General features: G+C 33.3%; 1 protein-coding gene across 2 annotated transcripts; it reads left to right on the forward strand.

The window, feature by feature from the left end:
* Positions 1-15,181: 15,181 nt before the first annotated feature.
* Positions 15,182-18,584, forward strand: LOC120166267 (palmitoyl-acyl carrier protein thioesterase, chloroplastic-like). 2 transcript variants are annotated; one of them, XM_039175568.1, is made up of 7 exons: positions 15,182-15,381; positions 16,274-16,872; positions 16,974-17,107; positions 17,331-17,444; positions 17,629-17,800; positions 17,874-17,942; positions 18,167-18,584. In XM_039175568.1, exons 2-7 carry the CDS (start codon positions 16,372-16,374, stop codon positions 18,326-18,328), a joined length of 1,152 nt encoding a protein of 383 aa, XP_039031499.1. In that variant the 5' UTR covers positions 15,182-15,381; positions 16,274-16,371; the 3' UTR covers positions 18,329-18,584. The 2 variants fall into 2 exon arrangements, with proteins under 2 accessions (XP_039031499.1, XP_039031498.1); XM_039175567.1 differs by having other exon boundaries at positions 15,184-15,381; positions 18,186-18,584.
* The last annotated feature ends 590 nt before the right edge of the window (positions 18,585-19,174 follow it).

Consider the following 19,174-nt stretch of genomic DNA (forward strand, 5'->3'; position numbering starts at 1 on the left):
AGAAGATGCGGACTAACAGTTGATAGACGATAGGTTTGAGGTGAAACAATTTATCAAACTTCCAAGTTTTAAGAATCAGAAGGTATTCGAAGTCAATATCAATCATGGCTTGAAGAGAAAGAATACGCTCTTCCCAGATTCTATAAGATTGGAAAGAATTTCTATACCTAGAGTACAATTCGTCTATACGACATTCAGGTATATTAAAACAAGATCCTATTAGACTATTAGGTAGAGGAGGAACATGATTTATAGGTTGGTTTGAACGAGAACGACTCGATGACGTTCTAGGGCGTTTGGAATTAGACATGGTTTAGGAATCAGAAAAAGGAATATAACCTGCAAATTGAAACACATGTATACAATTTAATCAATCCTAAAACTCAATTGAGTCCTCAATAATTCAAGGTTCTCTAAATCAAATCCTAATGGGCATAATTTTGAAAAACTATTTATAAAACAATGTTTGAAAATTTATAATATGTATAGTTTTTCATGAAAACAACATAATTAAAACAAAAACATCAAATTTAAAAATTAAATTCAGATTTTCAATAATTTTTTTTAATTTCAAAAATTCAAAAATTCATTGAAAATTTGTGAGTTTTTGATGAAATTGGTTGTAAAATCTAGTTTGAAATCATCAAAAATCAATGCCCGATATAATGTTCATCCTAGAACTAATCTAAACTAGTTCTAAAATCAAAATATGATAAAATAGAGGTTTTTAGAAAATTACCTTGAAAATTTAGGATTGATGAGAATGAGAAGTTGTTTTGCACGATTTAATGATAGTAGCAGGATATAGAGATGAAAAGCTTGAAGATTCCGATAGAATTTCGTTGATTTTGAGCAAGAGGAGAATTTTAGAGAGTGAGAGAGGCGTGCGACTGAAGAGGGTGTAGTTTTAGGGTTTGAGACAAATAAGAAAATAAGCCTTTTAAATCCCAAAACCCGAAGGATGCATCGATGCATGACCTTGTGCATTGATACACATTCAATTTGTGCATCGGTGCACCTTCATGGTGTATCGATGTACATTCAAGGATGCATCGATGCACTGTTAGGTGTATCTATGCATTAAGCACAAAAATGTCAAAAATCCATTTTAAACACTCAAAATGCTAAATTAATTAGTTCTAGTGGTACTGGCAACTCTTATATTGAACATTAATCATGTTCAATCAATCAATTTTAATCCTTAAACTACATTTGAACATAAAATTAATTTTCACAAATGAACATAAACTCTCCCTAACTAATAGCAAAGAATGCAATCTAACATTACTATTATAAGCATTTTTCATTTATTCTTAAAAGTGCTAAAATTATTTTAAACACTAAGTGAAGATATGTCAGTTAAACCTAATTCTCTCCTAAGTGTCCAAAATCTTTGTTTGTCTAAAGTTTTTGTAAAGATATCCGCTAATTGATGCAAAGTATCAACAAATTCTATAACTACATCTTCCTTAGCGACATGGTCTCTAATAAAGTGATGTCTTATTTCAATATGCTTAGTTATAGAGTGTTGGATGGGATTTTTAGTGAGACAAATAGCACTGGTATTGTCATACTTGATAGGAATGGTACCTATTTCAATTCCATAATCAAAAAGTTGTTGTTTCATCTATAAAACTTGTGCACAACAACTACCTGCTGAAATATATTCCGCTTCAGTGGTAGATAATGCAACACAATTTTGTTTATTTGAAAACCAAGAGATTAGCATATTTCCAAGGAATTGGCAAGTATCGGAGGTGCTTTTCTTTTCTAATTTGCATCCTCCATAATCCGCATCAGAGAAGGCATGCAAGCTAAAACTAGAGTCTCTAGGATATCAAAGTCCTAAATTAGGAGTGTTCTTAAGGTATCTAAAGATTCTCTTAACAACTAGTAAATGTGATTCCTTAGGGCATGATTGAAATCTAGCATATAAGCAAACACTAAACATAATGTTCGGTCTACTTGCAGTTAGATAAAGCAAAGAACCAATCATTGACCAATATAATTTAACATCCACACATTTACCTCCTTTATCTATGTCAAGCTTTGTTGATGAGCTCATTGGAGTGTCATACGGTTTCCCATTTTCCAGTCCAAACTTCTTGAGAATGTCTTTGACGTACTTAGCTTGATTGATGAAGATGACATCTTTTCTTTGCTTGATTTGGAGTCCCAAGAAAAATGAGAGCTCCCTCATCATGCTCATCTCGAATTCACTTTGCATTAGCTTAGAAAATTCTTGGCAAAGAACATCATTAGTAGAACCAAATATTATATCATCAACATAAATTTGAACTACTAATAAATCTTTACCTTTATGCTTTAAAAACAATGTAGTGTCAACCTTCCCTTTTGAAAAAACTTTTTAAATTAAAAAGTTTGACAATCTTTCATACCAAGCTCTAGGAGCTTGTTTTAAACCGTAAAGCGCTTTTGTCAATTTAAGAACATGATCTGGAAATTTTGAATCTTCAAAACCAGGAGGTTGTTCCACATACACTTCTTATTTTATAAAACCATGTAAAAAAGCACTTTTAACATCCATTTGATATAATTTAAATTTATGAAAACTTGCAAATGCTAATAACATTCTAATTACTTCTATCCTAGCTACGAGAGCGTATGTTTCATCATAGTCTATGCCTTCTTCTTGAGTATAGCCTTGAGCAACAAGTCTAGCATTGTTTCTCACTATATTACCACTTTCATCAAGCTTATTCCTAAATACTCATCTAGTACCTACAGTAGATTTATTACTAGGCCTTTAAACTAATGTCCATACTTTACTTCTCTCAAATTGATTTAACTCTTCTTGCATAGCCATAATCTAATGTTCATCTTTTAATGATTGTTTAATATTCTTAGGCTCTATGCATGAGATAAATGCAACAAAATTACAAATATTTCTAAGAGAAGATCGAGTTGTTACCCCTTTTGATGGATCACCTATAATTTCACCATCCTTGACATAGTTGTACTCTCTTGGGTAAGATACTTCCCTTTCTTCAATGGTTGGATTCTCGAGAGGATATTGGGTTTCCTCATCTTTCATTTCTTCATTTGATGATGATTCTCCAACGTCATGTCTAATGTCATTTGTATTTATAACACCTACATCATCATTCAAATAAGAATCCTTCCTCAGAATGAGATTATCATCGGAAACAACATGTATAGACTCTTCTACAACCAAAGGTCTTTTATTAAATACTCGATAAGCTTTAGAATTTAAGGAATATCCCAGAAAAATTCCTTCATCACTTTTAGCATCAAATTTGCCAAGATTGTCTTTACCGTTGTTTAAAACAAAGCATTTACATCCAAAAGGATGAAAATAGCTAATGCTAGGCTTTTTATTTTAAAAAGTTCATATGGAGTTTTCTTTAAAATAGGCCTAATCATTACTCGATTAATAACATAATAAGCGGTATTTGTGGCTTCCGCCCAAAAATATTTTGGCAAATTATTTTCACAAAGCATGGTTCTAGCCATTTCTTCTAAAGTACAATTTTTCCTCTCAACAACTCCATTTTGTTAAGGGGTTCTAGGTGCTGAAAAACTATGGCTAATAACATTTGAATTACAAAATTCAGTAAATCCAAGATTTTCAAATTCAGTTCCATGATCACTCCTAACACTAGTTATAGAGTAACCTTTTTTGTTTAGGATTACTTTTGAAAACGTGATGAATTTTTCTAATGCTTCATCTTTAGTACTTAAGAATAGAACCCAAGTATATCTAGAATAGTCATCTACCAAGACAAATGAATATTGTTTTCCAACCCAAGCTAGTAGTTCTAGATGGCCCAAAAAGATCTAAGTGGATCAATTGTAATACTCTACTAGTTGATACATCGTTAATGGATTTAAAAGAAACTCGCTTCTGTTTTCCTTTAGCACAAGCATCACAGATTTTAACATTATCAAATTTTAGTTTAGGCAACCCTCGAACTAAATCACCTTGAATTAGTCGTTGCAAAACGCTCATACTAGCATGTCCTAGTCTCCTATGCCATAACCAACTATCATGCTCATCCTTAGCAACTAGGCATAAATTAGTCATATCAATAGAATCTAAATGCACCATATAAATGTTTCCTATTCTATGACCAACAAGCATAATCCGATTAGATGCAATGTCAATAACTTTACAACCATTAGTTTCAAACATGACATTGAATCCCTTATCACATAATTGACTAATACTCAAGAGATTATGCTTTAATCCATTCACATATAAAACATTCTTAATTTGTATGGAAGAGGTATTGCCTATTGTACCTATACCTTCAATGTGACCTTTTGAATTATCACCAAAAGTCACTTCTCCTCCATTTTTGGCGTTAAGCTCTATGAACTGGTTTTTGTCCCTGGTCATGTGTCTTGAGCATCCACTATCAAGGTACCATGAGTTTGAATTTGTTTCCCGTGCCTTGTAGCAATGCTCCTTTTCCTACAAGCATAGATTAATTTCTAATTTTTGGTACCCAAATTCTTTTGGGTCTATATTCATTAGTTTCCAAAATCCTAGTCCCCTTAGGTATCCATTTGTGTAGGATATCATTATCTTTAGTAGTAATGAGTCCTTTAGGAACCATATACTTCTAATAATTTCCCATTTGAGGTTCTTCGGGGACCTCTATGATTGTAGTTTTTAAAACTTTTTCTAACAAAGTTGGATTTTGGATTTTCTCCATTTTCAAAACGTTTTGTTCCAACTTTATCAAAAGAAGCTTTAAGATCATCAATTTTCTTTTGATGATCATCATTAACCTTTGAAAGTAAATTTTGCAAATCCAAATTTTTCTTTACAAACTCTTCTAGTTTGATTTGCAAATCTTTGATTTTACTTTCAAAATCATTGTTGGTCTTGGATATGAGCTTATTTTCATTTTTCAATTTTGAGACATCATTTTTATATTTTAAAAACAATTTCTCATAATCCGAAACCAACCCATTATATTCCTCTAATAACTCATCATAAGATAAATCATCTAATTCAAATGAGTTAGAGGTTACCTTTGAATCTTCCCTGAATGCCATCAAGCACAAGTTTGCTACTTCTTGTTCCTCTTCATCAGAACCTTCTTCATTGCTCCATGTAGCCACATGAGCCTTGTGCTTATTCTTTGATTGACCCTTTCTCTTCAACTATGAGCAATCATATTTGACATGCCCCGGCTTTTTGCATTCATAGCAAATGATTGGGTCCTTCTCTTTTGGTTCATTTTTTAGGCCTTCATTTCGTTTAAATTTTCTTCCTCGATAAGGTCTCATCATTTTTCTGAACCGTTTGGCAAACAATGCCATTTCCTCGTCATCGTCATCTTCATCTGAATCACTCTCATCTTTTGTGGATTTGAGAGCAACTCCAATGTTTTTCTTCTTCTCCTTCTCCTTTGGTGTCTCGTCAATCTTATCGAGGTCCACCTCATCTTCAAGCATCATTTCATCAGTGAGGATGGAACTGATAAGCTCTTCAAGAGTTAAGGACTTTAGGTTCTTAGCCTCGATGATTGATGTCTTCTTGGATTGCCACGATTTTGGAAGTGAGTAAACTAACTTCCTCACAAGCTTTTCGTTTGGAATGATCTTTCCATATGATTTGAGACCATTAAAAATCATTGAGAATCTATCCGTCATAGCTTTGATATCTTCATTTGGTTTCATCCTGAAATTTTCATAGCTATGTGTTAGAAGATTAATTTTAGATTCTTTTACCTCGTCGGTGCCTTCATGAGTGACTTGTAGTTTATCCCATATTTCTTTGGCGGTTGTACAAGATGAAACTCTTCCATATTCATCTGGTCCAAGAGCACAAAATATGATATGGATGACTTTGGAGTTGAGCTGGAACATTCTTGTCTCTCCTTCACTCCACGATCTTAGATGAGTGAGAGGCTTAATGTATCCGTCTTCTACAACATTCCATGCTCCTATGGCACTTGCTTGAATGAAATACATCATCCTATTCTTCCAATAGGCATAGTTAGCTTCATTGAAGAAATGAGGCTTGTTGATAGGCATCGAATCGATACCAGAGTCGACATTTGAAGTAGAGGCCATTGATGACTTAATAATCGATATAACTCTTCCTGAATCGACTCAAGAGGCGATTAAACCTTCAAATGAGTGAGGCTCTGATACCAATTATTGAGTTAATCGATCGACGAAATCGGCCAAGAGGGGGGTAAATTGGCAATTAAAAATTTTGGTGGAAGCTTTTACAGAAAATTAAAAAGATTTGCACAGCGATTTAGAGTGGTTCGACTTTCTCAACCAAAGTCTACGTCCACTACCTTAGCTATCCACACTAAGGATTTTCCAACAAATTCACTAAATTGTTCTTTCTTTTGAGGCCAAAGAGATAACCTTACAACTCCCTCAAGAATATACCCCAATTCTTGAGAACACTCTTTCTCAAAGAGAATACTACAAATTTGCAAACTTACAAGGAAATCCTCACAAGGTAGATTGTTTGCACAATTCTAGAATAAAGAAAAGAACACTAAAAAATGAATACAATTGAGTACAAGTAGTGTTCTTGAAAGCAAAATGAATATTGAATGAAAAATAGGCTTAAAATGCTCAAACTAGAGGTCTCTCTTTGATTCTCTATGATTTCTTCTTTTTTTGTTGTTGTTGATCAATGGCTTTAGAACTTGTTTAAATACTCCTTCAATTGATTTTGAACATTGGGGATGCTTAGTGGAGTCAATAAAGCCTTTTAAGTGTGAAAATAATTAATAAATTCAGTTGGGAGAGTCATTGCATCGATGCATATCCATGGTGCATCGGTGCATCAAGTGTAAATTCAAATATTTTGACCGATGGACCCTTAGTGCATCGGTGCACTAAGAGTGCATCGATGCATCAAGTGCATTCGATGTTTCAAAATAGCCAGAGTGCATCGATGAATGGCTGGTGCATCGATGCATCAAATGCATTTGATATTTTCATAAAATCCTCAGTGCATAGATGCATGGTATGTGCATCGATACATTAAATGCATTCGATGTTCAATTTATTTCATGGTGCATCGATGCATGAATTGGTGCATCGGTGCACACTATGAAAATTTGATTTTAGGCTTGATTTTGGTTCAAAATACTTTGTGAAAATTGTTTCAAAAATATATTAAGTATAAAACACAATTTTACAAATTTAGTAAGGTTTGAAATTGATCTTGAAGACTTGAAGTAATAATTTGATATTCGAGTAATTAAATCCAATATACTTAGAAAATCATTTGTAAAATCTTAAAATTCATTTAACTTAATTTGTTATATCGAAACATCAAAATATTTTCAACAAAACATCCAAAGAAAGTTCAAAAACAAGTTCCAAATATGAGAAAATTCAAAAAACAAATTCAAATAAGATGCCTCAAAATTAAATAAGGCCTCATCAGGATGCCTTACTTGCCCAAGGAGCATTCACTTGATTCAAGACAGACAACCGCGAAATAATCTGGTCAACCAATAAGTCCTGGTTTCTAGTGATGGAATCCAAGGTACTTCGTTGATTTCGATTTATTTTCTTCCAGTTCCTTATGTAATCTTAGCATGTTTTCTTCAAGTTGAGCAATCTTGGCTTCCATTTTCCTTTGTGTGAGTGTTGTGAGGATGATACGTGTCCGAAGCTTGTGGAGGTACGTCCAGTGTTTGTACCCCTTTGTTTATGAAAATCTTTTGTTAGTTCATGTGGATGCAATGAAAAAAGAAAAATTATACGAAATATGCAAGAATGCATGATGCATGCAATATTTGAGGCATTGATCCAAAAATGTGTATATTATTATAAATAATCCTCATTGGGGAAAAAGTGTTACATCTTAGGAGACAAAAAATATTTTAAAGGTATAGACCCCGAACAACTTTGGACTGATTGATTCACCTTCAGCCTTTTACTGTTGCTGGTTGAATGACCTATCGAACTGTTCCGGCTTCTCTGGCTAAACTGTGCAAGTGACGAGCTGCTTGCTCTAAAAAGTCTCGAATGACTGCATCTCCAGCTTTCACTCTCTGTTGAGCTTGTTCCGAACGAAAGTGCCATTGGAGCCCTCCATTGATAGGAACTATTCGAAGTTTAGCTGCTTGTTTCTTGAATTTGTCAATAATGGCCTGTTGTCTGTGAAGGGACTCTCCAAGTCAATTTTTCTCATCTTGCCCCTGCAACCTTTGCCAGCTCGAAAAGTTGACTTTTGGTATGCATAGTGTAAATCTCAGTTCATCCTGAGTATTCTTTGACCATAGCTGGACTTCTGAGTTTTTCATCTCTCGCATTATAACCCATTTGTCCATTAATACAGATTATTTACGTTTAACGAACATATTTTTGGTAGATCAACATCTCTTTTGAATGATGCAAGTGAATAAAATAATAAAATAAAAGAAGAAAAAAATGAAAGGAGGAAAAAATTAGTGAGATAAATATAATAATCAAAATGATAATGAAAATAAGAAGTCCTGCACCACATGATATCTACGCCACATGCTTATTATTCCTACCCGCACATGATCTCTATCCCACAAGTTGATTTTGAACAAGTTCTAACCACGTAAACTTCTAGTTCACATGTTTTGAACATGGAATAAAGTAGGAAATAATATCGAAGCAGCCTAGGGTTTGCAATGTGGTTTTGGGGTGGGCACTAACTCGTTGTAGTCTCCCGATTTAGGTTCTAAAAAGGTACCCGAGTTCTCCTTGCTGGTGCCCTCTTGGGCTTGCCAGACCCTTAGCCCTAAGCCCATTACAGACCTATGTGGACTAAGTTAAACTCGAGAGGATACATTCTCTTATGCCCGTACGGTGAATAAATTCACACGAAGACATAAGGTATATGAATCCCGAAGGCTACTTGCTAGGCCCGCACGGAGAATAAATTCTCACGAAGGTGTCACTTTCACCCCCAATTAAAAAGGTTCGGAGCTCGGGTATAGAGCCTGAGATGAAAAAAAACTTTTCAAAAATCTGAAATCATTGAAAAAACCGTCAGTACAACTATTTATTTGAAAAATAATCAAAGGTAAATAATTGAAATCGAGTAAATAAATTGAAATTGAAATTTATTATTTTCGCATAAAAAGACAACCAAAAATTAATTTTGGCCTGACTCACTTACCTGTCCCCAGCGGAATCACCAAGCTGTCGTGATCATCTTTCGGGTGGGCCCAAAATTAGGCTACGACTTGGGAAAAATGATTTCGAGTCACCACCGACCATTTTAAAAACATTTATTTAGGTGGACCAGACACCATCTTACCTTATCTACGATTTACCAGAAATGTGTCGGGTTCGAGAGTCGGTTACGATCAAGGAATGATTAGCACCCTTTAACCGCCCTTTCGGTACCAATTAATTCATCGGTTCTCTTTAATTGCAAAAATTGAAAACTTAAATTAAAATTTAAAAACTCGATTCGAATTGTTTACCTTTTGATCGATTGAACTTTGCCTAAAAAAAGGTCAAAAAATGTTAGATTCAAAAAATAAATATTAAGTAAAAAACATAAAAATGAAAAAATAATAAAATAATAATTCAAAGGGAAAATAAAAATAAAATATTAATAATAAATATTAATAAATAAAATGCTAAATAATAAATCAAAGAAAAAATAAGGAATAAAGAATAAAAAAGTCAAAAAATGAATTGAAATCGAAGAAAATAAAAAAATAAGAAAAACAAAAATAAAAGATAAAAAGAATAATTCAAAAAAATGATAAATAAAAATAAATAAAAAATAGAAAAAACAATAATATAATAAAATATGCGTAAGTGACGAAATTAGAAAAAAATAAAAATGGAAGGTCAAATTGAAAGAGGAAAAAATTGATTTCGGGGACAAATAAATACATGAAAAATACAAGGGACCAAACGCATAATTTCTCCCTTTAAACTATGAAAACACGCGGATCCGCCAGTAGGGTCGGGTTGAACCGCAAATCTGAACCGGGTTCGTGGGCCACCTATATAAGTCAAAAATTTGGCTTAAGTCTCTCATTTCATACTCCTATCTCTCTCTCTTCACCGATTTCTCTCTCGCTTCTCTCTAGAGAGAACTCCACCTGTGGGATCTCCGGCCGCCGTCTCCGCCGCCACCGTCGGCGATAGAAAAACCCAAAACTCTCCAAAATGTCCTCCTCTCCCCCCTCAACACTAATCTAAAACCCAAAATTCACAAAACTTCCCAAAAAGACGTAAATCTGAGTAAAAAGGTTCGACCTTTACTGTTTTCGTCGGTGACCGTTTGACACCCGTCGTGCTTGCTTCGGTTTTTTTATTTTTGTTGTGTATTCACTTGCTATGTTTCTTCTGTGTTGTTGTATTTGGGTTTTGAATTTGTTTGTGTTGTACTGGTTCGATGCTTCTCGACTCAATGTTGTGGTTTTTTTATGTACAGGTTTTTTGTCGCTCGATGATGATGGTTGTTGTTTTTTGGTTCACTGTGTGGGTTGTTCTCTCGATGATGTTGTTGATGGTATTTTCGATGATGGTATGATGGTTCTCGGTTTCTCGTGTTCGATGTTGGCCCCCTCTCTGCATGGTCTCACCGACTTTTATAGCTCGATTTTGGCCGTTTCTAGCCCCGAAACAAGGGGTGTGACTGTTGTGAGGCCGGTCATCCCAGGATGGGTCATTCCCGAAATATCCAGTCGGTCGTTTCGGTGTTGACACTATTGACTGGCGCGTGTTGTCACGTGCGCCCCCTTGAATCCTTCATATGCGGTGCCATTGAACAAGATGTTAGAACCCTAATTGGATTCTGAGCTGGTTAAGGCCCATATCTTTGGACCGACATGTGGACTGTTATTGGACCTGGAAAAAAGAAAAAAAACATAAAAATAAATTAATAAAAATTAAATGAAAGAAAAGAAAATAAATAATAATAATAATAATATAATATAAACTATATAATATATATTTCAAAAATATTTTTAAACTATATATTATATTTTTCAAAAGTTTTCAAAACTATATATTATATAGTTTTCAAAATTAATTTAAAAATATTATATAAGTTTTCAAAAAAATGTTTTAAAAACTATATATTATATATATTTTTTCAAAATAATTTCAAAACTATATATTATATATATTTTCAAAAGAATTTTCAAAAACTATACATTATATATGTTTTCAAAATCAAAACTATATAATATATATATATATTTGAAATGTTTTTAAAACTATATAGTATATATATTTTAGAAAACCGTTTTAAAATCATTTTCAAAAATTATATTATATTACTATAAAAATAATAATATATAATAAAAAGACAAATCCGGACGAAAATAAGTGTCTAGACCTACCATATTCACCGAAGTACTACAGATAAGGTCGTGCCCACCATTTGCACCGAAGTGCTACACATAAGGTCGTGCCCTCCATTTGCACCGAAGTGCTACACGTAAGTTTGTGCCCACCATTTGCATTTAAGTGCTTAATTGATATGCAGCTGCTGCTAAACTCTATGGCATGCCAACTATACCATGTTCCTGAATGACTTACTTGGGCATATAGTCTATTTTTTTCCATCCATGGCAAAGTATATTATCACAATTTAACATTGGGTAGTTCATACCCGAAATATCATTCATGATAAATATCATATATGATAAACAGTTATCAATGCATTTTATGTTCAACCCTTGACATTTTTAGAATATGTCAAGTATATGATAAATGACATAAATATCATGACAATATAAACAAGGTAGACTTATTGCAAGTCCTACCCAATGATGTATAAAACATCCATGTATAATTTTATGCATGCATCACACTCAATTTGACATTATATACAAGTCAAAATATAAGCCTCACTAAGCTTTAACTTGATCATTTGTTTCTAATTTGGTTAAAACCAAAATTTCTCATAAATTCACATCCTGACAGTTTTCACTACATTTAAAGAAATATTATTTTGTATTAATATACAACTTTAAAAATTATTTTGTTTATACCACTGGAAACTAGTCTCAAATAAGAATATATCCATACAAGGCAATCCTTCTAGTTAAATTTGTATAATTTATGGTAAATTTTCAAAGTTGACCGACATAATCTGTTATGAGCAGAATATGTTGCCAGTTTTCTGACCTATCCTAGGTTAAAAATTCATATCTTTTTGTATACACCTCGAAATCAGTTTCCTTTTGTCCTAAACAAAACTATACTGATATAAGAATCCAATTGTATAAAAATAATTCTCTAATCATTTTTGTAGAATTTATAGTGATTTTCTGAACCTACTGTCCATAACATAAATTCTAAGCAGGTTTCACCAATTTGCATTTTCATCTTGTTCACTAATTCTATTAGCTGACCAAATGCACATATATGCATGCATCACAAATCACATAAAATTTTAGGAGTCACTCCTTACCATAGTAACTCCGTCACTAGCTCGTCGCAAGCCAATGTTTGTTCGATAAAATAGGTACAAATTAAATTTTCACTCACCTGGTCTCCTTAGCTTGCAACATTCCTTAGAATTTCTCATTTCATCCTTAAGCTTCTTCTTTGCTTTAATAATGTTTAATCTTTATTTCAAGCACTCAATCTCTATGAACATCATTACCAAACATATACAAATTCAAACCAAATGTTAGAATCTTAATAATATAGACGTACTTTGAAAAATAAATTCCTAACAAAATTTTCAATGCTTATTCGATACAATTTCCATGTCACAACATAAGCGTTGACCTTAATACTTCTAATTGACCACTCAAGTTCCATTTAATCCAAGTTCACATAACATTTTCACTTAAGCTCCCAACCTTTCCATATTTGTGATTTAAACCTCAACTTTTACAAAGCTTTCAAAAATAATCCAATTTCACATACTAACTTCAATTTCAACACTCAAACATTAATTTCCAGCATATCACATCAACTATTGAATAATTACACAATAATCCACAACTTTTCCAAAATTACCTATTAGGTCCCCTAATTTTTTAAAAATTATAAAATGGTCCCCAAATTTTTTTCTAAGGTTTGTAGAATACTTCCTACATCATTTCCAGACCTTACATAATTTTTCCATAATTTTTCTCATCCATACAAGCCATGGTTGAATACTTCAAAGTTCCAAAACTAGGGTTTTCATGATTTTGCTCGTTTTTTATTCAATTCAAGCATGAAATCAACTTCCATCCAACCTTACAACATCTCTACAATCAAATCCCTAATCTAATTTCATCAAAACACTAAGTTACATAACTCAATAATTTGGCCGAATCTTAATGAACAATTTCTCTGAAGATTTAACATGTTTTAAATCATCATACAATCTTGAAAATGAATCTACAACCTCAAAAACATCAAGATTCATCATCAATTCCATGAATCCTAATGTGAACACAAACCCTAGAATTTGGGATATTTGAAATCAGGCAAGATTAGCAAGCATAAATGGTACCAAAATATAGCGTTTCTCGAGTAGAACAATTTTCTATTTCACGGCATAACTTATAATCTAAAGGAAATTGCTTAAAAATGGAAAACAATTTTTTCTTACCTTTGGAGGGGTTCACGGATTAGAGAAAAAAGATGAACAAAATAACATGAAATTGTAGATTAATTTCATGTTAATTTACCTTTAATTTAAGCTTAAATGAATATTTTATTCATTTAATTGAGAAAAGACCAATTTACCCTTAATGAAGCTTTATATTTACCATGAAACCAAGACACCTCAACCTTATCATCTTCTAAAAGTCAAAGATGAACAAAATATTTCCCACTTTACCGTTTTCCCTTACAATTTCCTAAAAATTACAATCTTGCCACTTTAATCCAACGGTTCAAATTTTAAATGGAATTAAATCCTCAAATCCAATGTTTCATATTATTTTCCATCATTTTAAAAATGTGGAAATAATATTTCTAAGTTTAATTTATCATCCTTCAAATTTTTTCAAAATTTCTATTCGATTCGATTTATTGAATTTTTACTGGACTTTATCACTTTATAGCTTTTAATACAAAATTCGTACAAAAAATATGATTCCCAGAGAAAAGTCATTCTTGGGGGTAAACTATTTATTTACAGGGCCAAATTACATAACTTTTTAAAATTATACTTTAGTATCTAAATTTTTCTAAAGTTTATAATTTGGTCACTTAACTTTCAAAATTTACATTTTGGTCACTAACCAAATCCATTTATGGAATAAAATTCTTTTTGGAAAAATTTCCACTTAGGTCTTTAAACTTTTCCAATTTTATACTTTAGCTATCAAACTTAAAAATTTATATTTTGGTCACTAACCAAAATTTGGGGTATTACAGATTAAAGAGAATGATTAAGACCGTCCTCATACTTAATATCTTAAATTATTATATAATTTATATAATATTCTATTTTTTATTGATAATATATTTTAACACTTAAAATCTACTAAATTCATTCGTTCTTCAAATTTTATTTCTTTGTCTCTCTAATATAAAACCATATATTTATTTATACATATAATTAGATCTTAAATTTTGAATACTAATTTAGAATTATGGTATATAGTTTGGAAACCTATGGTGAACAAACCAAAAGATATAATTTTTAATTTTTATTTATTCTCCAACATGGGAAGAAATTACGCCCGCAGCTATATACATTTGACTTTAGATTGCTTACTTGCTTTCATAAAAATCTTCCATTCCAAGTTATATATTATAATTTTCTTTTATTTCAAATGCCAATGTGTTATATATTATACTGATTATAAAATATTTATAAGAAAAAGGAAAATTTAAATTTAATAACATTTTTATAATCTAATGTAAGTATAAAATATTATTTATTTAAAAATTACTCTTAATCATTTAATATTAAACGCTTAAAACTCAAAATCGTAACGAATAACGAGAATATTTGGTTGGTACAAATTTAATAACGTTAATAATCATAAATTACGGGGAAAGGGCAAGATGGTAAATAAGAGAAAACAGTGTTACAAAATTGGAAAGATGTAAACGAGAAGGAAAGTGTGATAGGCGGGAGAGACAGGGTGTACGCTATAAATAAAGACGTTGGACGCCATTTCCCCACCACATACTAAACAGCTGGACGCTGGCTTTAAATATTCTCTGTTTCTCTTTCAAAACTCGAAAGAAAATACTCTTCTTTCCAAATTTATCTGTTTGCTTTTGGAAACTGAAACGGAATTTCAAAAAATAATTCAAAATCCAGAAGAAGGAAATAAGGGGAGAGAGATTAGTGAAGAAGGAAGGTGTGCTAGAGTGCAGTCACTAGAACTATCGAGAAGAGTTTGAAGATTCTAAGTCATACAATAGTTTCTTTCTCGTCTTTTGCATTTTTCTCTCGAGAAAACCTCCCACTCTATTGATTCGCTTTTTCCCGTTGAGGTATGAACGTGCAGATTTTTTTGGTTATTATTGTTGTTTTTGTTTTGGTTTGATCTGTGTTTGCTGGTTGATATGTTGTTGCTCTGTTTGGTTGGCAAGAAACGGATGGAAGATTCTGGATGTTGCTTTTAAAAAAATGTTTTGACTTTTGAGTAGTGGTAGGGGCATCAACGGGGAAGATTTTGTTTTACCGGGTTTCTATGAGTCATTTATCCCGGGGGTTTGCGTTCCGATACCGAGATCGCTTCCAAGCCACGAGGACCAAATTCGAAAACTTGCTTTAAGTTACCAATTTCGCCAATTCGGTCCTAAAATTTGCCAAGTTCTCCAATTTGGTCCTTGTGACTTTCCTCCAAATCAACCCCCTGAACCACATCAAGATATCGGATTGTGGGAGAAGTCTCTAAGGAGCTCACAGCATCTTCTTACGGATCGGGAGGCAAAGTCTCGGACCAACCAATATATTTTTGGAACGTCTATTTTTCCGGTCGCTGTTTCTTATAAAAGGAATGCTCTGATCTGTATTATAACGGATACGGAAGCTGATATGCGTTATGAATTGTTTGCCATTATTTTATCTATACTTTTATTTTTAAACATTTTTACAGCTTATATATGCTTCTCTGTTTTATTTTTCTTTACTTGCACATTTACAGTTGCTCTGTTAATTTACCGCGTGGTCCGTGTCGTTTTAGATGGTAAAACATGATAGTTTATTTTGTAGACATGAACAGCTTATTTGATGTTTCAAATACATGTTCTCTGGTTAGATTATGGAGAAAACTAAATTGGGATGTTACGTTGAATTATAATTTGAGGCTTTATCTGAATCTTTTAACACGTCTTTTGGAAATGTTTTGATTCTTTATTATTATAATAATATGTGATACAGTTGGAGAATGCAGCAGATGCTTTTCTGAAAAAGCTTGCACTTAGCAAAAGAGGGTTTTTTTTTAGCAGATCATATTTCTTTTTTTAGTTTATAAAAATATGGTTGCCACTGCTGCTACGTCCGCATTCTTTCCGGTCTTCTCATCCCCAGACTCATCCGGCTCAAAAAAGAAGCAGCTTGGAAATGGATCCATTAACCTTGGAGGTATCACGACGAAATCGTCTTCTTCTGGAAGTTTGCAAGTCAAGGCAAATGCTCAAGCCCCTCCAAAAACAAATGGAACCAAGGTTGTTACATCTCCAATGGAAGTTTCCAAGAATGAAGATGGTTACTGTTCTCCTCCTCCGAGGACCTTTATCAATCAGTTACCTGATTGGAGCATGCTTCTTGCTGCTATCACGACCGTTTTCTTTGCTTCTGAGAAGCAGTGGACGATGCTTGATTGGAAGCCGAAGCGACCTGACATGCTCATTGATCCGTTTGGTATAGGAAGAATTGTTCAGGATGGTCTTGTTTTCAGACAGAACTTCTCAATTAGGTCTTATGAGATAGGTGCTGATCGTACAGCATCCATAGAGACAGTAATGAATCATTTACAGGTTCGGGTTATTGTTATTTGGCTATGATTTATATTTACTGTTTTTTCATGTTGGGGTTAGAATATGACTGATTTTTAACTAACAGATATCTTTTTTGGCAGGAAACAGCACTTAATCATGTTAGAAGTGCCGGAATGCTAGGAGATGGCTTTGGTTCAACCCCTGAGATGTGCCAGAAGAATCTAATATGGGTAGTCACTCGGATGCAAGTTGTGGTTGATCGTTATCCTACTTGGTAAGATGCACTTTCTTGCTAAATGGGTTGCTCTTGTAGCCACATTTCATGATAAGCCTGTTCTGCTTTCCTGTGTTGTTAGGGATTATATGTGTGTATCATCATGATGTTATGTGGATACAGTACCCAATATGATGTTACTGAGACGTGTTTTCTTGCTTGGATGATATGGCAACTGCTATAGTCAAGTTTAACTCTTACATTGGACTTATTGTGTTTGCAGGGGTGATGTTGTTCAAGTAGATTCTTGGGTCAGTGCATCAGGAAAGAATTGCATGCGAAGGGATTGGGTTATCCGCGATAGTAAAACTGGTGATATTTTAACAAGAGCTTCAAGGTCAGGCTTCTTTCGGCTGGTCTTTGTTCTTACATTTAAACATATGATGGATTGATCTTGTTCATCACAATAGTTGATGCAGATTTTGGTTTACCGGGCCACAAATAGTGATTGCTCTTTTCATCCATGTGCTTGTACATTATTAAATGGTGTTTCAGGAGTGACTTATTTGGGTGATGTGCAGCATTTGGGTGATGATGAATAAAGTGACTAGAAGGTTATCGAAAATTCCAGAAGAGGTCCGAGGGGAAATAGAGCCATATTTTATGAACTCTGAACCTGTTGTCGCCGAGGATAGCCGGAAATTAGTGAAACTCGATGACAGCAGCGCAGAATATGTTCGTAAAGGTTTAACTGTAAGTCCCCACTGCTCTAGTATTTCTATTCCATTGTTGCATTCTTATTGAAACTTTATTTCTAATTTGCCAGCCCAGATGGAGTGACTTGGATGTGAATCAGCATGTTAATAATGTGAAGTACATTGGCTGGATCCTTGAGGTTGACTCACTCCCTTACCATTTATGCTCCAACCTAAAAGCAAAATGTTATTTCCTGTACATCCATTAGAATTGTTTAAGTTGCATTCATCGACGAAACCAAATTGTTTAAGTACATCTTTGATCGATTGGTGTTTCCTTGGAACCAATAGCTTCAATGTAGTGGATGATATAATAAGAAACTGCGATTTAGCAACTTGATGCTCGGAATCTGATTTTAGTCGGAAACTAATACTGGTTGCAGAGTGCTCCATTGCCAATCTTGGAGTCTCGCGAGCTATCCTCCATGTCATTGGAGTACAGGAGGGAGTGTGGGAGGGACAGCATGCTGCAGTCACTAACTGCTGTCTCCGACCGTGGTGCGGAGAACTCGGTGAATCTCGGTGAAATCGAGTGCCGACACTTGCTCCGTCTTGAAGACGGGTCTGAGGTGGTAAGAGGAAGGACCCAGTGGAGGCCTAAGAATTCCGAAAGTTCTGGTAATGTGGCTCAAATTCCACCAGAAAGTATCATAGGAATCTAAGTTTCTGAACCATTGCTGGATGTGCAGTAGTCTCATTACTGTGATCCACATTGCCATGTTGAATATATCTCGTGTTGTTCCGACATATATATATATAAAAGCTTCTCTGTAATTAGTTCTTATTTCTCTTCTTTCGTCTTAATTGAATCAAGAAGGGAAAATAGGAAAGAGCAAATGCCCGAGAAGCGTATTTAGTTATTCTTTATTGATATATTATATATTCTTAGAAATTGCTATTATTGTAATGTATTCGTCGAAAGTGTTATTGGAATACATGTGATGTGAATTTTAATATTAGTAATTTCTTCTCCTTATAATAGAAGAAAAAAACCTAAATAATTGTTACAGATCAGCATTGATGACTTAATAATCTTGTACATGGTACGATTACAATTGAAAAGTCTATATATGGAATTATTAATGATTGAAAACCATTGATTACCATATTATATTTTATATGTTTTTCCTTCCCATATTGTTTCTTTAACTTTTTTCCTCATCTCTCTAAATTTTATTTTATAGCCAACTTAATGGGGAATCAAAATTCGACTTGACTCGAATTAACTTCGAGTTATAATTTCATTGACCCGACTCAACTCGAAAAAATTTCAAGTTCAAATCAAGTTGTAAAATATAACTCGACTAACTAGAATAATAACTCGAATAAATTGAAATTTTTAGTAATTAGTAAATTGATTTTCAAGTCTGAG

The sequence above is a fragment of the Hibiscus syriacus genome, unplaced genomic scaffold (genome assembly GCF_006381635.1).
Source record: "Hibiscus syriacus cultivar Baekdansim isolate YM2019G1 unplaced genomic scaffold, ASM638163v2 tig00111634_pilon, whole genome shotgun sequence".
Lineage (NCBI taxonomy): Eukaryota > Viridiplantae > Streptophyta > Magnoliopsida > Malvales > Malvaceae > Hibiscus > Hibiscus syriacus.